This window comes from Calliopsis andreniformis, chromosome 6 (genome assembly GCF_051401765.1).
Source record: "Calliopsis andreniformis isolate RMS-2024a chromosome 6, iyCalAndr_principal, whole genome shotgun sequence".
NCBI classification, from domain to species: domain Eukaryota; kingdom Metazoa; phylum Arthropoda; class Insecta; order Hymenoptera; family Andrenidae; genus Calliopsis; species Calliopsis andreniformis.
The window spans coordinates 7,750,273-7,774,820 of NC_135067.1; the positions used below are offsets into that span (position 1 = coordinate 7,750,273).

Sequence of the window (24,548 nt, forward strand, 5' to 3'; positions counted from 1 at the left end):
ATTAATATTTTCGAGGAGTGCACGCAAATAATTATCGCATATCCCGCCGCTCCGTGGAAAATTCAATTTTCTCTCTCCCGTTTTTTCCTCTCTCCTTTTTGTTTCCCGTTGGGCTGCGAGCCAAACGACCCGCGGGAAGACACATTTTCGCGGGAAATATTTGCACGATTCCCTAAGCTATAGGAGAATTTGAAAAAAAAAGAAAAAAACGCCATTGGGATCCTTTAATTAAAGAACCTGTTCCTGTTACAGAAGATAAACGAATAGACTCGCTTTAATTAAAAGAGAATGACCATTCTGTGCGACCTCTGCCTTCTCCCCAGGAGCCCTTAATTTGATCGTGGAGGAGGGGAAGATCAAGACACCTGATATTTGTGGTGGCAAAGAAATGAGAACAATTCCTGACGATAAAATACAGAGATCTATTTATATAAACACAATGGGAACAAGAAGATTCAGATGAATGAATTGTTTAGAGAACAAAAGCCCTCTGCTGCTCCAAATGTATTTCGTGATATTTTTAGTGCTTACATTCTTATTAAGTAGTAATACTTACTACTGTTCTAAAGTTTGTTCGAATATATATAAATAATGTGAGCATAGAATTTTATCTATTAATTATGACTTTTAAGAGTAAATTAAAATTGCTTTTTACAATGATATGTATTTAAAGTATCAACATTTGAACTTGAATAACTCATTTTTTGAGATTCAACAGTTACTGAAAAATTACTTTTTCTTATCGTAAAAAGGTCTTAATATTTGAAAAAAATATTTATAATGCAGGTACTCAAAAATTCTGAACTATCTTTGTCTTCCTATATACTTCCCATTTCAAAAGAAAACGCGAAGGAACTTTCTTTGCCTCTAAGGTATATGATGTTAAAAAATACAAAATTCTCAAAATGTATGTAAACATTTTGAAAAACACAAAGTTAAAAATATTAAAATATTAAGTATATTTCTTTCCCTATTTGAAAATAGTCATATAAGTGTAATTTTTTCGTTCTCCTCCATATAGAGTGTTCGACAAGTGTCAGAAATTTTAAAAGGTGATTCTACATGTCAAAATAGGAGGAAAATCAGAAATGATCGAATTCCATTAGTGACTTCGTTTGAAATGAAAATGAAATGTGTCTCAGTTGGGACTTACTCTTCTGCCTGTTTGCATTAATCAGGTCAAACACAGCAAAGTAGAATAAGTCTCTAGTGAAACACGTCTCACACGTCTTTTAAGCATTTTCTTAATCATTTAATAACTTGAAAACAAAGCTTGAAACGTAACTACGTCTATCTCAACATTCATCTTATTTTAGCATGTAATATCAACCCTTACGATTTCTGGTATGTCGTTGAACATTTTGTATAGAAACTCTTGGTTAAATTCGAAACTACTAATTTCAGATGTAGAGTCTATATGTTACTTATAAATATAGAATATTCTTATCAATAGTAGAAATACAAATTAATTAACAAATTACTTTTCTGGACTGTAAAGTATAACTGCAAAAGTCTCTACAATCTCTACATTGACCATTATCTCCCGAATTTTCTTATTTCTGAAAGATTAAATCGAAAAATTCGCAAAAGCTGGATCGATTTAGCCTCCCAAAAGTTCATTCTGGTCAGGCAAAAATGGATCGAGGTTTTACTGTAATACCAGCGGAAGTTAAGCCTACTCACATAAAATAAAATACATTTACATTGTTTTCGCCACTGTGGTTCATTGTCGTGACCAAAGTTCAATTAAACCCAGCCAATCTGGCGAGGGACATTTTTCCAACGAATCCACTGGGGACCGTTCGATTATCCGTTGATCACTGGAGCTTTCTCGTAACAGAGTTAATCCTGTGGACGTTAATTAAACAGCGAGAAGCTTCAGCCCCTGGTCCGTTGACCGAGGCCGTCTTTCACTGCGGATTATTTGCCGGGAGGCTCTTGCTTTCGCCCCGATCGATCTTACGCCTCGCCATTACGCGCCTTTAACGAAATTAGAGCCCCAGAAAAGAGACCCCGAACCCCTTTCTTAACCCCGCCAGCGCCAACGGGGCGAGTAAAAGTTTTCGCTCTTATTTTCTACGGCCATCGATCTTCCATTTATCCGTCTGACTGCGATCTGCCTCGAACTTCAACGCCAGGCGAATCGTTCCGTTTCGCCGATCACCGATTAAGCTCCGATAGGTCTCTCAAAATTAAATAGTCTTGCTCGAACACTAGATGACGTTTCGAAATTTTTGTACGTGCCAAGTTATTTGGGGATGCTCAGTTTCAAGTGGTTTATTCCAATGTTTTTGAAACATCCTATAAAATGGAAATCATTTTCTTATTTTCCTGTGGAGAGTCTAAAGAGCCAGAATAAATAAGCCAGAAGTCGTGAAAGTGATGGTTGGAATATATTTTTCAGTATAGAAATGTGTTTTGGTTAAGAGACACTCTTGAACCTGAATAATTTATATAGAGAATCTTGAAAATTTTACTCTTTTAAGTTTGAACCTCGGTTTCTTTGGCCATTAACCCTTAAACGACGGACTCCTAATTTTTTCTGTATCACTATTGAATGCATGTACAGTACATATGTAGCATGCATGAATTTTTCTAAATTACTTTCCAATATAATTGTAAAACGCGCAAACATCATTTAACTTAGAAAACAAATTCTCTAATCATACAGTTTTCATTTCTCTTGCACGGTACTTCTGCACTGTAACAAAAGAGGACAATGTTTTTAAATCAAATTTTTATGCTTATTTTTATCTAGCCACTATTTTATTTAAAAAAAGGAATATTAAACATTAGAGATCATGGAGAACTTGTATTTTCAAACCCTTGACTTATAAGAATGAGTATCAATTATGATATCAATTATATTTCAGTTAGTGAAATAGGCATTGCATCCGTAAATTTAACGAGGAAGAAGAATTTATAGGATCTTTAAGTAGCTAATAATTCGCCAATTAATTTTTCTGTAGTTGTAGTAATTACTTACATAGCAATGCTTAATTTACTTATTTTTGATTTGTTTAAATTAACCCTGATGCATAGTGTGGCAATAAGAAAAATCAGAAGCCATAATCCAGCTTAGAGAATACATATCTATTAACTACAGGATATACAACTTTTATCAGCAGCTCGCTGTACCTTCTATAGTTAAAAATAGCGTGTAATCAGAACATATGAAACTTTCATCAATAACCACATCTTTTACTTGAAAAAAAAAATGGATTTAATTCTCGTTACATTAATTTCGATAAATGTTGCTCAGTTTGTATCTTCTATCTATGCATACTAAAGATACGTTTAAGTTGGAGATAAATTACGGAACATTTCTCACAGAATAGAGTCGCAAAATTGTCACATATCTTGCACACTTCTGGAGCAAATTTCGCAGAAAGATCGCACGGCAAAGCTGTCAAGTTGTGACTTGCCACTTGTGACAACTCTCACGACTTATCCCTAGATGTAGTTCAGTCATATCCTTATCTTCCTCCACAAATATGACGTGCCGTCATTAAGCTTCTTGCCCTAAAACATAAATTTCCTCCATTCGGGCCCATCGAGAGGACCTTAATTTCATCACACAATGTGCATACATATTCGCAGAGAAGTCCATACCACACTGAATACCAAAGATTGAGGGTCTCGAGACCTACCCCCCGCTGACGATTCGATCCTCCACCAGCACGAATGCATTTCCATGCATTTCCTCGCCTTTCCCTTCCTTTCGTTCCCATAAATCATTCCGCTTGGCCCCTTCGCGACGTCCTTCACGTTTCGAATGGATTCATGTACATTTTCTTTGGTACGTTGCCCTCGTCTTCCCTTCTTTTCACACACATCCTTTAATTGCTTTTATGCAATTTTCGTGTCTTCGAATCTTCTATTTCACTTTCTCTAACCTCTTTCCCTTGAACGACTTACCACCCTTCTGACTTTTGCTTTGTGTCTTTATTTTCATTTTAGCTCCAATCCACACGAGCAATATTTCAACACGCAGTCTCGTTGCGATTATATGTCCGTCTTCGTTGTTTGTAACTGGGAAAACAAAGAAACCTTGGTAATCTTTGAAACATTGCCGAGGTCTCAAAGATTTCCTTTGATACATGCATTGTTTTGGTTAAATTGATCTAAAACTTATCTTTACATACTAAACAGTACTTCTATTGAGCACTGTTAATATTTAATACCTCTGAAAACTAAACACGACATCAGAAAAGTTTATTTTATATTTTTGATTTATTTTTTGATGTACAATTACCTCCTTTTCTCTCCTATCATCAGTTTTGGGACACCCTGTATTGTGACTTAGGTAAGATCTACTCAAGTGGCGTGGTGTGCGATACCTTTGTGGGTGAAAGTCGCCAAATGTGTCTTCTGCTACTTGATTCAGTCCTGTACCTTATTGGACTATACTCTCTTGACCCCCTGAACGATCCAAAGCCCTCATTTGAACAGCGCTACTGTAAGATTTCAAAGAACTAGTATCATCCCTGAGCCGTTCCCAAGTGTTTAACGTACCACCGAGACAATCATTATCAGAGACATGAGGAATTTGAACCCTTTGCTATTTCTAAGTTACTATGTTTCCGAGAAGCATTATTCCACTGTCCAGGTCTCTCCCAAAAAGGGGCTCAAGGAATTTAAAGAGATAGTTTTCCACTTTACTGCAGTTCCAAGTCTCTCAAAACACGGGAGCTTATCATCAAAGGCCAACAGAGACTAGGGTTGCCGCAAGTATTCCCTTTTTTCCATTTGGGAAGAGTGAGAGATGGCAGTACGTTGGATTGGTGGAACAAAAGAAGTGGAGGAAGTCCCGCCGACTCACCATATTACCATCTCTCATTCCTCCCAAAAGAATCAAAAAGGGAATTCCTCCAGCAACTCTGGTCGGTCCTCATTGAACCACAACAATTAGTCAAACGAACATTTTCTGTGTAAATCTATTAAACAAGCTTATTATTATTAAAGTTTAAATGCAATTAAATTCTCTAACTACCTTACACAAAATTAGTTCAGCATGCGAGGAATTATGTGACCAGTGATTAATCGAGAGAGCTACATGGACACAACTATCTTAGCGATGTGAAGCTAATCGTGAGTTTATACTATACGTATAACGAAACATTGTTATACCCATAACTTTGTTTCTAATTTTGTTTATAACGTGTTTCTATAACATGTTATTAAATGCATCTAACTATGCAACATAACACACTAAATAACAGAATTATAAAATTTATTACTTTTATTTTGTCATATAACATGAAAAGTGTTATATAAAGCTTCAAATACACCAGATTTCACGAACTGTTCGTGAACAGCATGGAAATTAAGTTTCTTAGAATTATTTTGTTTGCGTATCTATCCGCCTACTGTTCTTGATGTTCGTGGAAAAATCAAGTAAAGGTGATAAAAAGTTCGCGAACTGTTTCTGAACATTGGTGTAGACCCAGCTTAACATGATGTTATATAACATATTATATTATAGACCCAGCTTATTTATTAAACAATGCAAAAAATGAAAGAAAAATTACCATCACACAGTAAATGTTCTTCCTCAATCCTGGAGTATTTTAGTTTCTCCAATAAATTATCTAAAAATGATATATAATAAATTATAAAGATCATTCTTTATAATTTCACGGGAATAATGGACACCAAGGCTTGAACTTCCAAGCAGTTTATTTTCAAAAGTTTATTTTCTATTAAACAATGCAAAAAGTTAAAGAAAGATTACCATCACACAGTAAATGTACTTCCTCAATCCGGGAGTATTTTAGTTTCTCCAATAAATTATCTAAAAATGATATATAATAAATTATAAAGATCATTCTTTATAATTTCACGAGAATAATGGACACCAAGGCTTGAACTTCCAAGCAGTTTATTTTCAAAAGTAGGAGAATAATGGAGAGAGACAGAAAGGGCTAGAGCAATTCTTTCCGCTCGGAATTCCGGGGGTTTCGACGAAACAAAAGGTTTCAACGAATTTCCCGATGGCTGTATCTGCCCCGCAACCGAGGGGATCGGATTCTCCGAGAATTCCAATTTCGCTTTACCTCATTGGCTCGTATTCAGCCGCTGTTTTAACCCCAAACGCAGCGCTGCGTCGTTACCCTTTTCGTATTTTCACTTGGGAGCAGCATTTTCAATCGATAGAGTTCCAAATATACGGGTACTGGGTACTGAAATGGTGCGAATATGCTTGTTTGTAACTCGCTGTTTTCGCGTTTGTGTTGCAGCCGTCTTGGATGAGGAGCAGAGAATACTGGGACGACAGTTTCGAGGCCAGATACGCAGAGCTGAGGAAGGATCCAACGAGGCCGCCGTTGAAGGTAAGATCTTGACAATCTTGTCACATGGAGAATATGCGATGGCTGCGAGACAATGAGCAAAATATTGTTGCGAATTGTTGTGTTCATACTGACGGCTGTGTGACGTGAAAAGAAACACGGTGACACGCTATTATGTCACGCTTCAGGCTCTGAAATACCGAAGTGCTCGGTTATGGTTACGTCTCGCGGATATGTATGCAAAACCAAATAGTTGCGACGAGATGACTGTGTTTGAATATTGGGAAAATTTATATGCTAAAAATTAGGACACTTGGGTATTTAAAATTGATAGCAAAGGGAATCAGAGCATTACATTCATTTGTCATTTGTGACAAATATACGTACACGTCTGCTTAAAAGTATTGTTACCTACCATTTTCAATCAACATTGTTTGTGTTTACAAATTCTATTGTAAACTACATTAATTATATTTAATGCTCTATAGCTGCGTGAAAATGAATAATTAAATTATTTAAATCCTCAAAATTGCTAAATGTTTATAGAATTTGTTTTCATTATATGTCACTCTGGTTTCCTCAAACAGTTATTTAAAATGCTAAGTTTTATTAATGCATATGACAGAATACAAAAATCCATAACCTGGATACGCAGAATTAAAAAGTCATTTAATAATCTTGGGAATATGATTACTGAAATATTTATTATATAATTTGTAGTTATGTCGCAAAACAGCGTAAGCCATTTGTGTTTATTTTCAAAATATTGACGTTCGAAGCTTTGAATCTCAGTTTATTAATTCTTATTTTTGCGAAAAAAATTCCTGTAGATAAATTATCTTCTGCTGAAAATGCGAATTCTATCTTATAAGCTATGATTAATTATCAAGAATCTTTCAAAATTCTATCCTATACAGTATAATGTAGTCTTTCTACATAATGACTATATAATCACAAAATCCATTCTTACTCACTTTGCTCGTAAAACCATGATGTCGGCGCAAAATCAGTTAGCATAAAAAAAAAACGATCTCGCAGAGTTTTCACGTTGTTCAACTGTCCAGCGGTTGGACGAAACTCCCCTGATGTATTGGGTTGTGCTCACGTGTATTTAGCCAGCTCTAATTCCCGCGTGCCTGAGTTTTCCAGTGAACCTTTGTACCCTGTCCACCGCGGTCCCCTTAACCAGCGTCGTTTGGCTCTTGACGAGGCCGCTAATGGGAATGTTTCATCAAAGGGCGCCAGCTGTTCCTCTTTTCCTGGTCCAGGTTTTCAATATTTAGCTACTCGTTTATTTATTCAACCCAGGAAAAGTCCACTTCTTATTTTATAAGCGTTCTAAAGGAGAGTCCAACTCGGACTCCAAACTGCGATTCACGATCCACATTTCGTAATATCTCAATCTGAACAGAAGGATAAAAGGTTGGCTTAAGGCTTCCACACATGATGAAACATACTGCAATGCAAAGTATCGGTTTTATGGAACAGCGTCAACTTTAAATAAATGTGTCGTTTGTTGACTATGACACATTTATCAAGCTCTAGGTTTCATGAAAGCGATCCAAACATATCTTTAAGATTTTCTGATCAAAATACCAACTGTTCGATGAGACAATTCATAAAAATAGTATTAGGCTTCAAAAATTTCAAAAATTTGTATTCAATGTTATTTAATTTATTTAACAATACCGTAAAATTCGATTTTTTGTGGGTTAACGCAAAGAACGTGCTCCAGTGCAGAACAGGCTCCAATTGTTTTATGATAAACTACGTGTTGGTCCCTCGAGCGACCAAAAAGTTACTTATTAGTGCATGCCTAGCCTTCAGTTCACTGGAAATTGGGTCAAAGTGCAATGCGAAAGCTACGTCTGCGCCTGACGATCCTTATAATTCAATCCGCCTAATGACGCACGCGAGATTGCTGGAAACCGACAGACGGATCGACGAAATGGAAAAGCCCGTTTACAACGTCGGAACAGAAGCTGTTGCAGGCAGCTTAGCGAGGATCTAACCGTCGCGTACGTGCTCTGCGAGGCCTCAAGGCGTCGAGGGAACATGAGGCTCAGGCAGGGGGAAGAAACTTCGTTAACGAATCTCCGAAATGCCTTGGATGCGTCGGCTTAATTAGCTCTTGCAAACGTGAATGCGGGCTGCCATACCGTCGCTGAGAAGCGAACATTGAATCTGTGCAAGGCTTCCCCTAAGCGTTTTATATTGCGTCGATCGAGCTACTCGAGTCGAGGAGGCTGGGAAGGTGTACCGATATACGAATACGTAGGGAACTCAAAGGCCCCTTAGAAAAATGAAATTAAATCGAAGGAAGGCAATAACCTCTGCAGCGTGTAATAATCGAAAACTTTGGCGAGAGCAGCCCTCTTGACGGGCTCGACGTCGTCGTCTACTTGCTCTTCTCCGCAGCCTCCCCGCACCTGAGCATCATAAACACGCCAATGTTCTCCAATCTTCCCCTAACAAGATGATACTGCTCGCCTTCCAGCTATGGATAGCACATGGGGAGCCTGGGAAGGTAATATCAAAAGTTCTCCATCCAGGTGAGAATCTTGATCCAAGTAACCTCATGTTCGCGATCACCAACGTAATGTGTGTAGATCTTCGTGATTCCTCTGATTATTTCAACGAGTTTTCGTTAGTCTTTGTATGAAACTTTTTAACTGAATTGCTTTAACGAATTTGTCATAAGTTGCTAATAGTTGAGATGGTTAGGAGACTATCATCAGAATAGAATTAGAAAACTAAGTTCTCGTTATTATTACTTGAAAATCTAATTGCAGCTAAATCTGACCTAAGTTCTTACTAGTTCTATTGTTGCTATGGTTATTATTCCTACTACTTTTACTGCAAGTACATGTTACTACTACACAAATTATGAAAGATAGGAAAGGCTTCAAATTGTCTTCGTCTTATTTGGACCTGCAGTTCTCAACCTTATTTCATTTCTTGTCGAATGAGCCACACTGACTCTGCCATAAAAATACTCTTTTCACTCGATTACAGAAACTAAAAGCTTCTGTGCATTTGAAGCTGAGAAACTGAATGACTCACAGAACTTATAGGGTTAAGTTTGTGGATAGTTAAAGTGACTCGAAACAATACAGTGGACCAAGTTACCAATGTTACTATTATTCTAAAACCAGTGTCTCAGATAGAGTCGTGTGATGTCTTCTGAATCTTCCCCAATGATTCTTTTTTGAATGAGAACTAGTTCTTTCTTGTGTATTCATTTAGTAGTAGTGGCAACTGGAGGTACATATAACTGTAATATCCTTAACAGAAATTGCCTGGAAAAAGAAAGGAACATTGCGATTCCCTATTACAGTTCTTGTTAACGTTGTCTTAAGTCCTTTCTTTTTACTGCTACTATATGAATATTACTATTGTGTACTTCTATTACACCTATGATTACTTCTATACAGATAATGAAAAGCACGAAATCCTCCAAATACTCTTCGAGTTGACAACCTTCATTCCTAGTCAAATTCAACCTAATTGTACCAAGAAAATACACTTCTTCGATTAGAGAAAACCTTCAGTCTTTGCTTTTGAAGCGTCACAATTGAATAGCTTTACAGAACTTGCTGAGATAACTTGAAAGAAGTTGGGTTAGCTACGAAACTATCGAAGAAAACCAGTGGAGTGGTCCACAGTGATCCATTAATGCTACTTCAAGCTCTAACTACCGCTAATGCTGCTCTGTGTCCTTACTACTTTTACTCCCCCTATGAGTATTAGTACTACTACTACTTCTACTCCTACGAGCATTAATACTACTTCCACTACAGCTGCTACGAGTACTACTCCATCACAAATGACGAAAAGTACAATAATCATCCGCTGAAGAAAGCCTTAACGTCATTTCGGTGGCATTACTCAGAAGTCGCAGTGATGAAACTACACCAAGGTAGATGTTCACCGAGGGAGATATCTCTAGGACCATCCAGGATCCCAAACCGCCTTCGGGAGATGAGACGCATCTTCGGGTTATACGACACGTCCTCGTAAAAACCGGCTCTACCCTGGAAAAATGTCGCCGCCGCTTGCCTACCATGGGCTAGATAAATGTAATGGAACGGTCACGAGTCGGTTGCCCGAGGTGTACTTACCCCCTGTCGCCCTCTGATCCCTTACTCTTTTTATTTCCTTCCATTCCTAGCTGGTTGTCATGAACCAACGCGAGACGGGTTTCTTATTAATGGTATTTATTTATTCAGCGAGATTCTAACTTCTCTGCTTGAGCTACGAGAGAGGGAATGGAGAAAAGGTTCACGGTTATGAAGGCATATGATGTAGCAAAGGGACGATAAAATTGAGAGAAAATATCGACTAAGGAGGCAGGGAAAGCAAACTCGGAGGATGAATGTACAAACTAAGTAGTTGACATTTCTTGAATAAATAGTACAGCATTTCCACCAAAGGATTCCCAGAAAGTCTTCATTCGTCCTCGGGAAGTGTTTCCAGGAAGCGTGTCGACCTCTTTCGCAGCTCACGAGTTCTCGTCCCGGCTCGTTTCAGTTAAGGGCGATAACTGTGATTCGAGGAAGTAGCTGGCGAAGTTATCGGGAAACTGGTAGCGGAACGAATCGTACCGCTCTGGTGGAAGAGACTGGCGGAGGGTGAACAAGCAGGGTTGCGTTAAAGGGACGCTGCGATCCGGGACCAGGATCGTCTCATGCATACGAATAAGCCTTCGTATCTTGTGACAGGTTTTGCTCCCGTTTCTGCCACGATTATTAATTGCGCGAGATGACCGCTCTCGTAATTAACGCTCTCGGTGAGGGCGACAATTCGAGTTCGTGACTCCATACAATTTAGAGCGACAGTGCTATTCAGAGGATATAGCAAGGGTAAGGTGTGTCAATCAATACTGTAGGGTACTCTAAAATCTTACTTATCTCGACGTTCTTCGTAGCCTCAAGTTGAAAGCATTGACATAGACTCTTTTGTCTGGGTTATTAACTCTGAAATTCTTATGGATTTTGTATCACGTGTATTGTTCCCGAAAGCTTAATATTCTTAATTGTCCGAATTATGTTTAATTTTCTTAAGTGTGACACTAATACTTGGAAACGACTAGAATCATTTTTTTAAGGGACATAACTTCACTTTTTATCAATCCATTGATGATGAATAACTTACCACTCAAAAATCAAGCAAAGAAGTTGAGAAACATCGTCGAGTTCCCAAAATTGGTAGTGGTATTGAAAAACGAAGGTTTTTTAGGAAATGCGTTTAAACGTAACACAAATTGAACTAATATTGATGGTAATAAATTTGAAATTATTACCCAGAACTACTTACAACTTTTGAAAGCCATTGGTACTATACTTTGCCAAAGATAGAAGGGAAATTATAAAAGTTAGTATTCTCATTATCGTACAACATATTATGAGCTAGTATTACTTTCAAGTATCAAGTCTCAGTTGCGATCGCTCGAGATGATACGTTTATCCCGCTTATTTCCCTTCTATTCTTCTACGTATTCATTTTCCTCATCGAACTTTTAAAGAACCACTTCTTGAAACAGAAATACCCTATTTTAAAAGAATTCTAATAAATAGAACAATGGTGAGAAAAATTTAATCAAGCAGAACTGTATAGTAGAATAAAACAAAAACAAACAAAATTTTTAGTATCGGAAAAATTTGCAAATGAAATTCGCGAAAGTTACTCGAAACTATTTTCAAAATTCTGTAAGAGCTATAAAATTTGAAATATTTGTCACCTCAACCTTTTACAGTTTAAAAATGTTATATCTGTAACTTTTTTTATATTCATAAAATGAAAAGCATTTTTTGAGCTCCCATATTATTTGAAATTGTTCATCTTTATTTGTATTCTGTAAAATGATGAAATAGCGTTTAACGCTTCATTTCTGAATTATTAATTGTTGCAAGAACCTGTAAAATTTGTATGAAATATGTTTCATTTTCGACTTGATCTATTATGGGCGTACATTAATCAGATACAACAGAGTCTGTAGAATAGATCCTTAGATCAGACATATTCTACGTGTATTTTAGTAGTCTTCTCAATAACTAATAACTTGGAACCGAAGCTTTAAATGCAATTCCGATATTCTGGATTTTCCTCCTAATTTTGCACATCGAATAACTTTCTAACATTTCTGACGTCTGTAATCGAACACAATGTAGCAACAAATTTTTACTATTTGTATTTAACTTCATTGGCCAAAAATCATACTGAAAGGAGTGAACTGTGCCTTAAATTCTTAAAGTCCTAAACAAATCCCACAATCAGTAATTTGAAAAATAATAATGAAGCGTCATTGTCACTCATATTGCACAACAAGCCCTTGACAAGGACTAGCTGCTAAAAAAAAAGCTACTAAACAGGAAGCTAAACGTAAGCCTCGCAGACATACTTCAATGATCGATCGAAGGGAAGTTCATGATTCCCGCGTGGGCCAGCAATAAACGTGGATGCATAATGGAGATTCGTTGGAACTATGCACTGTTTAACGTGCCACGGCTTCTATCGCTGATTGACCGAATGAGTATCGGTTTATCGTGAATCCTTTGTCACAGTGGTTCTCAGCAGCTCCGACACTCCTCTTTTTTCCCCTGTCACGATCGAACGGCGAGCGAGTCAGGCTGAAAGATCAAACGGAGTCGCTGCGTTAAATATTCATACAACGAGGGAAAACAAGGAGAACGAGGCCAGAGGAGAGAATAAACGACGGAAAAATTGGACCAGTATGAATTTTCATTAACGATCAACTTTTCGAGTCTGACGAATTTGAAATGCGGCCAGCTGCCTCGAAATCTCGCCTGAAATCTGCATAGCAACGCCCATGGAAAGCTGCGTTCCCCGTTCAATTGGCTTCTTGGAAGAGGGCTTATCTCAGTGGATTTCTCTGTTAGAATTCCCTAGGTTTTGCATGCTGGTCCAGTTTCCTGCTTTTCATTGTTTTGTTACCAGTTGCTCACGACAGGCTCACAATTGAGCTAAACCTAGATACACGCGTCCGAACCGATGGTAAATCGTAATGAATCCCGCAAATTGTTTTACGAGCAATGTTGGCTGGCCTGCGGGTGCATTACCGACTCAGCTCGGGCAATGTATCAATTACGAAATAATGTCGTTATCGTGGCAAGCCTGGCGTAGCTTAATTAACGAATTTCTGATGTAGACTGTTCCTAGTTGAGAACCACTGGTCGTGGATTAATCTCCACTTCTATTAAATTTCACAATAAATAATGGGATTTTTTAACGATATATTACTTTCTTTGAAATGGAAATATTCATCTTTATTATTTTTGTTGGAAAAGATTGGAGCATAAACTTGAAATAGTTCCTTCGTGTTAACTCTTCGATTGCATTGGTATAAAAATTAGTATTAAGTTTCATATTAATTGTCACAATAGTGAAGGGTAGATTTGTTTGTTCGCTTATCTATCATAGGGGATTTATCATAAGGATTTTACAGTAAAAAAATTCTTATTAACATCCGAACCAACGTCAAATTCACCAATACCATTCATGCATAATCAGCATTACTGCCAGTATAAATTGACACTGATACAATTACTACTACTACTCTTATCGACACTCTGTCCACTCGACAGATGTTACAGCATTTCCCACTTTTCAACCTTAAATGAGTTATAACTAATTTTTAATTTGAAACATTACTTCAATTTATTAATTTTGAAATATTATTGAATTAACGATATCTATAAATACATCTCATCTAAAAATTATCAGATTTTCTAACTTTCAAATTTTTAGGGTTTCAATCTGAATAACTCAACCACTACATTTGATAGGTCATTCTAAATCGAAAAGATTATCTGGATACAATGTAGCATTGATCTTGGTTTCTTCATTTCTGAAATAAGGGTAGTTTAATCTGTACATCAAGCGCTGCTCAAGGTGCTAGTTATTCAAGAGTAGCAGGCTGTTTATGATGCCCAACCTAGATTTCTTAGAATACAATGGGAGAGCTCAGTAGAAAGTCAATAGTCAAGTCTATGGGTCCCTTAAAAGTAAGAAATTAACAAGTATGTGAAAAATAAACTGTTGCTCTATTACGTACGTATAGTATATTTTCTATTTAATATACTAAACTAATGACTTACCAAATATTCTGGTGAAGTTATTTGATTTCCTTCTGGAACACATTTTACGCACATAGTATAATTGATTAAAATTTAAAGCACTGAATTAATTCAATTAAACGTGTCATAATCGTATATCAATGTGTAACAAACTGGCTCTATTAATTTCCCGTTTAACAAAACAAACTCAAAACATGAATGCACGACTTCATCTCAGAAATGTAGGTATCTAACATCATGTAACTCCATAACTGATGAGATGTAGTAAGATTTTAGCGACTGAAGACCATAATACTTACATAACTATCTTGTCTCAAAATGTACTTCTATGATTGCAGGTAATCCTGGTACCGCACAGCCATACAGACCCAGGATGGCTAAAGACGTTCGAACAGTACTTCCATACTTCCACGAGGAACATCCTGAACAACATGGTCTCGAAGCTACAGCAGTTGCCGAATATGACTTTCATCTGGAGCGAAGTGTCCTTTTTATCACTCTGGTGGGAGAGGTAAGTATCTATGATGCCTTCATTCCATTTCTATCAAATCGTAAAAATAATAATAAAGTTGGTAAAACAGAGGGATAAAGGTACAGTAAAAGTTCGATAACTGACTGAAATTCGGGATTGGTAGCAGGCAGTTATCGAGCGGCGGAACAGATTCTTTCCCCTGATTGAACTTAAGCCAATGGCCCAAATTTCCTTTTGAAGTGTATCGAACGTGGAAAAGGACAGTGAGTGAAAGAGAAAGAGGGTACATAGTGAAAGTGACGTAAAGGAAACATCATTAACATAATGCTGATGCAATGATAAAATTTCTTTAATTTTGATAATTTTTTAATTTTTATTTAATTTTATTTAATTTTAATTTTTTTTATTTTAGACTTTCGCAATCATATTTTTGAGGTTCTTACGATGAAAACAAGACAAAACACGAAATAATTTAGATTATATTTGAGTATTTAATGAGTGACAATAACTTTTCTTTTCACTTACTACATAAGCAAATATAATCCAAAATATGGTGTGTTTGGTCTTATTTTAATTAGAAAATTCTCAAAAATACGTCTGTGAAGGTTTTATTGTAAAATAACCAAAATTAGGGACGTTTCATCTTTATATTAGTGTGGTCTCTCCGATACACGAGCTGAGACTGAGTTACACCTTATTCTATCATTGAGTCCTTCATTTGGCCCCCTATTTCGTAACTTCTTGTTTTTAAATTCTAATCAACTGTCTTTGAATATGTGAATAGTGTTAAGGAATCTCAAAATACTTACATTTAATATTCTCCAACTATTAACATACGTAAAAAATTTTTCACGATCCAAAAAAATTGTTTACATGTCTACCTTGCATATGTAGGGTATACACACAATTTAACTGTTTTCCTTGTCCCTATCACCTAAAATCTTCCCACCCATAAAAAAATCGAAAATCCAGAAGCAATATTCGATTGTCTTGGCAACGAGGCTCAGATAACATCGGTTTTTACACGCCAGCGTTACGATGCGTACGTGTCCCTTGAAAACGACAGTCGTAAAAGGGACCCATTAGAAGAAGTAGATAGCCGTCAGGATAGTCTCTGGCTGGGAAGAGCAGTTACAGCGTCCTCAATGCTAGGGGAAATATCCAGTAGGATCGCGGAGAGGTTTCTTTTTTTTAACGATCGGGCAAATGTGGGGATAAAGATGAGAAAGTATCACGGGCATAAAAGGAGATCGTGGAGAGCGAACGAGATAACTTCCCCTCCCCGTGCGAAGTGTCTCCCCTCGTGGAATCGATCGGGGAATCAAATTCTGTCCAACGATTCTGCCAGAACCCAGCAAAGGGACCGAGGGACAAAGGGGAGCGTTTCGAAATCGAAGCAAACGTCACCCCGTAAGAGGATAACGAGAAAATCGTAAGAGGACTGGAATAGATTTCCTTGGGCTTCAGGGCCGACTGGCAGGCTTCCGTTTGCGTGATGTACGCGCCCTCGTGGAATGAGGTTGTCATAAAATGGCCCATTAAGAGAAGGAATAGCAGCACGCCGCTTTCGGCCGCGGCAATATCGGGAAGATCGAAAACCACTTGCCCCTCTTAACAGCTTGGAACGCTGCAAGTGAAAATGAGGGTGCTTCCAGTGGAATTCCTAAATGGATGGGAGGGTAATTTCTGTTAGGAGCGTCTCTGCTCTCGTCTCTGTGCGATCGAACATAATTTCTGCGTTGGCATTGGAGAGATTCTGCCGATTCAGGGCCCAGAAAAGTTGGGTATAGCTAAGGTACTGCCTAGGGAGGTGTCTTATGACGTAGAGTCTCGAGGCAGGTGGTTCCTCGAGGTTCAGAGTAAATCTGGGTTACCGAAAAGCGGAAGGAGAAGTAGACCGGAATTCATTGGTGGTTTACGAGCGACGGGAACGCAGAAACCCGCGGGAAAGCCCGAGCAAATCACTGAAACGCGGGCCAGGCAATAAATATGATTTGTATCGCGGATTGTATCGTGCGAAATTACAAGTTGCGGCGTTACACGTTACTCGCGGCTATCTGCGATGTAACTCACAATTACGCGAGCTCTATATCACCTGGTTGCCCGGTAAGATATTCGTATTTAACCCCCTTTAGACGGTGAATTATGCTCGAAGGAAAGTCCCTCGGTTTCAACTAGCCTCTCCCTTTCTCTTGAATTGGAAACGCACGCAGAGGGCAATGGCTTCATTGCGACGCGATCGAATGCTTTGCTAGGAAACTTTGCGACTCGAGTCTGTTGCCTATAAATTGAGTCTACCAGAACGTTCTTTTCCACTGTGCGTCCACTCTTTGCATGCTGTATTTATTTAACACGTTGGCTACCACGCCTCGGCGAGAAAATCCCCATCATAGGCCATGCTTTCTTTGTCGAACTTTTGCAAAACATACTGTATAGGATTGAGAAGTTGACAGTTGGGATAAATCCTCCTTGTGTCGCCGCGACAGGCACCGATTAGATTTGACCAATTCTACTAAAAATAAAAGTTCGCGTGAGCTGACTCCGATGATTACATTCGAGTAGACAATCTTATTTCGAGCAATTATCTACATTTCTCCAATAATCCACATTTCTTCTGTCTGCCAGCTTCTGAGACAACAGAGCTAGCTTATAGGCTCTGAAACTCAACTCACACACTAATGTCTGCTAGCTTACCAGCCGTATACAATACTTGGAAATTTTTACTTATATACAATTAAAAGTTAGTAAGTGTGAATATAAATTTGCCATATGTGACACTGGTAGCTAACGTGTTAAAAACAGACGAAATCTTTTGCTAGTCCTAATAGCTTGTATAGTAAGTTTCTTAATCCTTAAATTCCCAAAATTAAAAAAATGATTAGCAGTTTATAAAGAGCTTAACTTATCAATTTATAAATGAATATATTTCATAATAAACATTGAAAATTGAGTTAACTAATTGAAGATAAAAAACAAACTGTTTTCTACATTTAATGGATAGAAAAGTTTGGAATCATAGTCTTTCATTAAATTCTAAACCCATGCTCAAAATCTTTTTGCACTTGCTTTCTTGTTAATAAGAAAGAAATCTCAGTGGAAGACTGTGAAGAAATCTCAAATCTCAGTGGATTACTGTGAAGTAATCCTAGTGACCCCCAAACCACGTCATGCAAAAACGAGAAATCACGATGGGGCGTGATGACGGACAACCACTGTAACCTTCGCGACCTTCACCCACGCCACAGAGGGTTGCTACGGTTTAGAGGCAAGGGAGCGAGATTCGTGGCAGCTTTACGGCGTGACTGAACGACCTAACGAGGAAACTACCCCAGAGTGGGGATGTTATGGGTCGTACGGCACGCTCGGTCACACAAATCACGAAATTCTGTCACAGTTACACGCCGTAAAACCTTCCATTGCTGTTAACCATCATGAAACGATTTCCCCTTCCAGTCAAATTTTTCCATGGAAATTCTCCGCGCTGCTGTTACTCGCAAAAGTTTCGCTGGCCATCTCTACGCGATGATACAATACCAGTCTATACTGCGTTCACTGAGAGAACGCAGTCGTTTCACGCAGATGGCTTCCATTGCCCTGACTGACTTTTCCACTGAGATTGGTGAAGGATTCAAGAGCCTAAAAGGACACGCCTTGCTTCTTTCTACTCTGTATACCTAGTGTCCGAATGAAACAAATGTTTCTATCTATTAAGAAACAATATTTATTGAGATATCAATGTATAAGAATCCACAGCTTATTTGATTATAAAGAAACAGCAACGGTAGAACTGTTTCCTGGATTTCCTACAAAATGTTCGATGCGACCAGGTAGTTTATGACACGGGAAATCTAGGGTCGTTTATGGTATTGCAACGCAGTAAGAATATTGACTAGTACCAGTACGTTTTCGGTCGACAGAGACGATATTCAAGAAGATTTTTATTTGCTAACAGAGCCGCATTAATACTTTCGGAGAAAACTAAAATCTAAAAGAATATCGTTTGCTTGCTCAAAATTTCTTTCACACCGTTTATGCGCTAACACTTGAAGAAGTGACTTTCTTTAGAAATGGTAGGACCTCCAAGGGCCCAACAAGGGGTTCATGGGTAAGGATGTGCTCGGGAGTGACAGAGCCAATAACTAATGAGCGTAGGCGTGAACTGCGCAAAGGGTACGAAAACTCGTCAACCGACATCTGCGTTCTCCCAGTAAACGAAGTATAGAATCTCTCGATGTGAGCTAAGCGCAACGTTGTTGAATTTAAAGAGGCGACTAGAATATCCTGGTTATTTGGAGAAACAGCTGAAGGGATGCTGAAATTTCTCTTTATGGTCTTGGATACGCGATGTAGTTCGCCGAGCACTTTATAGTAGAAGCAGCATAGTCGACAACATTTCGTTTGCTTATCGCTGAAGTTCTGTAGAAACTACAGGATAAATTCAAAGGGAAGTTTCTAGCTAGAGGCGATCTACAGATACTTCCGCTTCGCTGTTTCCTACTTTGACAGATAAAAAGAATCTTCGATAGCGTTCAGAGTGCAGAGCAGAGTCTCGAAGGAATTGATCGATGGATGTTTTTCTGTTCGCAGTGCCCACCCCACCAAGAAGATGGTCGTGAAGAGGCTGGTGAAGGACGGCAGGCTGGAAATGACCACTGGGGGCTGGGTGATGACGGACGAGGCAACCTCACACATCTACGCCATGTTGGATCAACTCATCGAAGGTAAGTTTTCTTTAGAAGAAAGATTTTTAGACTTTGAGAATTGAAATACTGTAGAGAACAAAAAATAATCGCTTCGAAGAAATTGTACAATTGGTTCTAATACTGTGCTCAACAATAGATGTCAGAAATTTTAAAAGAATTTTATATGCTAAAATACGACGAAAATGAAAGTGGACGAAATTGCGTTTGAAGTTTCGTTTTTGAGTCATTAATTATTGGGAAAACGCCTAAAATACGCGTGAAATGTGTCTAGGTTAGGGTTTATTCTACTAACTTCGCTGTGTCTGTCTCAGCCCTTATTTTACTGATTTTTTGTGTCTGACTTACGACTTATTCTATTGGCTTCACTGTGTCTAGTCTGACTATTGCACGCCAAGGGTGGAATAAGCCACAAGGTAGACACATTTCACGCGAATTTAAGACGTTTTTGCGGCAGCTAATAGCTGAAACAAAGCTTAAAACGCAATTTTATCATTTCTTATTTTAGTCATATTTTGTCTCTTAAAATCACATCTTAAAATTTGTGATATCTGTCATCGAACACCCTGTATAATCTCTCCCATGATCGACCTTTTTCTGAATCCAATACACTAGTGCATTCTTTTGTTTTGATAACATCTTTGTATATAGATATTTATTTACGAGATAAGATATTCGTCACTAATTCAGTAAGCAGAATTACACAGTTTTCCTCTTATTCCTGTGCCATTTCGAGTGACTTCTTTCTACAAATACACAGCTTCTGTATTTTGTGTAATAAATCAGGTGACATGATATGCACAATTAATGGTATAAGGAACGTAGGACTTAACATAATAATATATGTATTTATTACCTTTCTCGTTATTTCATTATTAAATGAATATGGTAATACAACGTCAATGAAACCGTTATCCTTATTGGATTAATGTTCCTCCCAATTTGATTTGAGATAGATCCAACTTATTGAACATGTTCACTGATATGTTGAATTTGCTTGGATTTTGTGACTCGGCTTATGGAGAGTAATAGGAGCACACTAGTATGATAGTAGAACAGAATTGATTGCATGTAATAGTATCCATGATACGTGGAAGATCTAATTACTCTAAAGTTGTTAATATTCGATAATCAAGAGTACATTGTTTTACCTAATTTTATAACTCATCCCATAAGTAATATTAGAGAAAAATACGAAATTATTTAAAATATGGACGGGGATCGTAAAAAATAGTAGTAAATGCGTGGAATACTGAACGCAACCAAGTACTAATATTTTTATAACTGAATAATATTTCGAAACTATAGCACTTATAAAACGATCTAATAATGAATATTTTCTTCAGCTATCGAGGACATATCAGTTTATGCTACTATATTCATTCAAGTTTATGTTTACCATAAATAATATTTTTCACACACATTATTGAATTTTTTATGTCTACATAGGTCTTAAATTTTTGATGCTACATTAAATTTTATACATATCGTCGAAAAGTTTCCACGTATTGAGACATCGTACCTGTAAAAGTAGTAACACAGATTACTTTTACATATGTCAGAAGATATTCTTCTTAAAATATATTACTCATCTGAGATACATAGAAATATAGTGCTCATATGTAGGAACCAAACAAAGAAGTTTCATTATCTGTGGCAATTATTTGTCATCCATCAGAATATTTTCATAGCAAGATGTTACATCAAAAATTTCTTTATAGAACAAATAGGAACTTTATGAATACTTGAGTTAATTCAGAACTCAGATTCAGAATTCATATCTTGATAGCTGCCTTAGCTTTGTTAAATATACGAGCTAGTGTGCATGAGACAGATTTACTTAAAATAAGTCTAGTCTACAAAGAATGTACAAGCAAGCTTACACCAAGGAAGTACTGTATAAACAGCCAGAGCTATTTCAAATTCTAAAAACCATCCCCCCTATAATTTCAACAAGAAAGACCTTCAATTCGACAAGTGTCCTCCCATCCAATATTATCCACCTCCAAGCCACCGACGTCCCCAAAATACGATAAACTATCGTACTGATTTCGTTCAAATCACCGACGTCTGCCCTTCCAAAAGCAGCCACTCCCCGATCGCGCGAACGAGACGAGCCTTCCCTGCAGGAAAGCCTTAGAACCGAGCCAGCTTTTCGCGGGTTCATATTTCAAAGCACTGACAGGAAAACGAGGCCCGGAAGTCGAGGATGGCTCGGACGTTCCCTAGAGCAGACGGCGCGCGACGCAATAACCTCTTCCCCTTCGAGTCTCGAAGGGATTTCGGCGTCGATCTCGGGACGTGCTCTCGAGACTCGACGGAGCAATAAGCAGGGCGACGGTCTCTCGGAAGATTGCTCTTCCTTCGCCCTTAACGCCCTCCGATTACGACCGCCCCCGCTGTGCAATGAAACGAAAAGGATCCGCGGTTTAATGCCGAGGCATTTCCGACGCGGGAGAGATTTTATTGCGCCCGTGGAATGCCACTGATTACCCGTCAGCTTCCCCTCCGAGACCCCGCGATGTTCCCAGCAATAATAATTACCGTTCTCGTAAATACATCCCGGCGTTATCATGGTCCCAGGGCTGTTAAGGGGGTCCTGAGCGTAAAGACGTGTACAGACTGGGAAATGATCTCTGGAGACGCTGCGCCCTGACAGTCCTCCGTCTGTACAGGTAGGGACAGTCAGGTCTAAATATAAATATTCTTCTATTTATTATAACTTAGACAGTCTCTAATTTTTTGGTAATCTAGCAGTTTTATACGTAGTGTTCACTACGAGGTTATTATCGTTGATCGAGTGACTTCCAGTTTTGTTCTTTTAATGAATTCTAGTAAATTGTGTGTCTTGCTGATGTCGAGGTTTTCGGTAAGTTGGAGTCCCAGTTTGTGCTTGTGGCGATAGATATTGTATCTTGAGCAGTCTAAGATTAGGTGCTCCATTGTGATTTGTGTATTGTAATTTTCGTATATATGAATATAATAAAAGTAGAAGAACATATTTATAAATTTTAAATGAAAGATATTAGATGTAGTAGATTAATATTATATTAACAAAGATTTTAGATTAATAGTTTTCTGAGATCAGTTAGTAATTTCTACAGGTGTCAGAAATTTTAATGAGTGATTCTATATGTTAAAATAAGAAGAAAAGCAAGACGAACTTGATTTTCAGTTTAACGAGATTGTTTTCGAGTTACTAATTGTTGAGAAAACGCCTAAAATGTGCGTGAGATGTACCTGACTTGGGACTTCTGCAGACTTCACTGCAGATGACCTGACTGACGCACGCCCACAGTAGAATAAGTCCCAAGTCAGACACGTTTCACCCGTATTTTAGACGTTCTTGCACCAATTAATAACTCTCTAACGAAGCCTCAGACGCAATTTCCTCAGACTTGATTTTCGATCTATTTTGACATTTAGAATCTTCTCTTAAAATTACGATACCTGTTATCAAACATCTCACACATATTTTGGTAAATCATTTGGTTAATTCTATATTCTATGAATCTTTAATTAATTTCATATTCTGTGTAGCACTGTCGACACATTTTTATAGAATATCTCGTACATATTTCTCTCAATAATTATATCTATAAATATTGCAAATAAGTCGACGTATATCCTCCGTCAGCAGATGATTAAGAAGTGGTATTATTGTACTTGACGAGCACTCCTTGTGAGGGAGTGAAACTTCAGTAGAGGAATCCTTGCATCTCGTACAACTAAAAGCAATCGCAGATTTGGGCCAGATAACGTGTTGCGTTTTCGTCATTACGTATTCACACGCCGAATATTTGCCGATATATCGACCCATAATGTTCGCGAGGACGCGTATTGACCGCGTCTGGCCTGGAAATTTAACGTCCTAAGCGCAAGCCGCGCTCCATACATATTCAGAAGCCTAATAATTGGAAGTTAATACAGCTGGTCGGCATTATTTCAATGGGACCGACCGCGTAAATCATCTCGAGGCTCGATTCAGCCGCGCATTCTGGTCGCATTTGTTAATCAGTTCGGTGATTTTAGTGAGCCATTTGTGTGTAAAGATCTTTGACGCGAAATATGAGGTCTCAGCATAAACCATAAAATACGGCGTTTGCTGGCTATAAACTCACAACTCGGTACAAGGTACGAGTTTACAGAGAGAACAGAGGGGAGTCTTTCTGAGACAAATTTATGCGTTGATGACTGGTTTATGTAGTGTAAAAATGGGACTGGAAGAAAGTAAGAGAGTCATTCTGAAAAGTAAAGAAGATAAAGAGCTTATACTGAAAAAGTACCACCGTGTATGCTTGCTATAAGATCGTTGAATCTTTACTATTTGTTGAAATTATTGTCTCACGTTCTTTCAGCTTCATTTCTGATTAATTCAATCCGAGTTGTCAATGCATTGTAGTAATTGTAACGATAATAATGGGTCCACGTTACACCACGAATTTATAATACATGTATTTGCTTCCTTTTGTGGTGTAATGGATTCGATTCAGCAAGATGATATTTTTAATTCTTGTACTAAATATTAACCTCAGTAATGTGTATTTTATACTCCACTGGTTATAAATTCATTACTGCTAAAGAATTGCGAAACTGGACCGATCAAAGACTGTATATTTAAACATCGAGGAAGGAGAAAGGATGAAGGATGAATGTTTCATATCGTATTACACATAGATACTGTGAAGAAGCCAACTTGTCATATTATGCATTAGATATAAATACTACTTATTCAATCATCATATTACTTATTTATATCAATTTTCATATTGCAAAGGTGCAGTATAAGGTTATTGAATTCAACTGAAACTAACTTGGCAATTAATAATTGATATAAACAAAATTTTGAACATATATCAGTTCACACAAAACTGTTACAAAAATTCAATTATAGTCAAGGGTTAGGTTTCCTGCCCTTCTACTTACTAGAAGCTTTAAGCTTGAATTACCTGCTCCAAGTGGACCCCTATCGTGATAGATTTAGAAGTAC

General features: G+C 37.8%; 1 protein-coding gene across 2 annotated transcripts in view; it reads left to right on the plus strand.

Annotated features, from left to right (window-relative positions):
* Alpha-man-iib (alpha-Mannosidase class II b) overlaps positions 1-24,548 on the plus strand; it is a 141,104-nt gene that overhangs the window by 98,632 nt on the left and 17,924 nt on the right. For both annotated transcript variants that reach the window (XM_076379503.1, XM_076379502.1), the window contains exons 4-6: positions 6,240-6,332; positions 14,725-14,897; positions 19,446-19,579. In XM_076379503.1, coding sequence (XP_076235618.1) covers positions 6,240-6,332; positions 14,725-14,897; positions 19,446-19,579 — 400 coding nt within the window. The remainder of the gene's footprint in view (positions 1-6,239; positions 6,333-14,724; positions 14,898-19,445; positions 19,580-24,548) is intronic.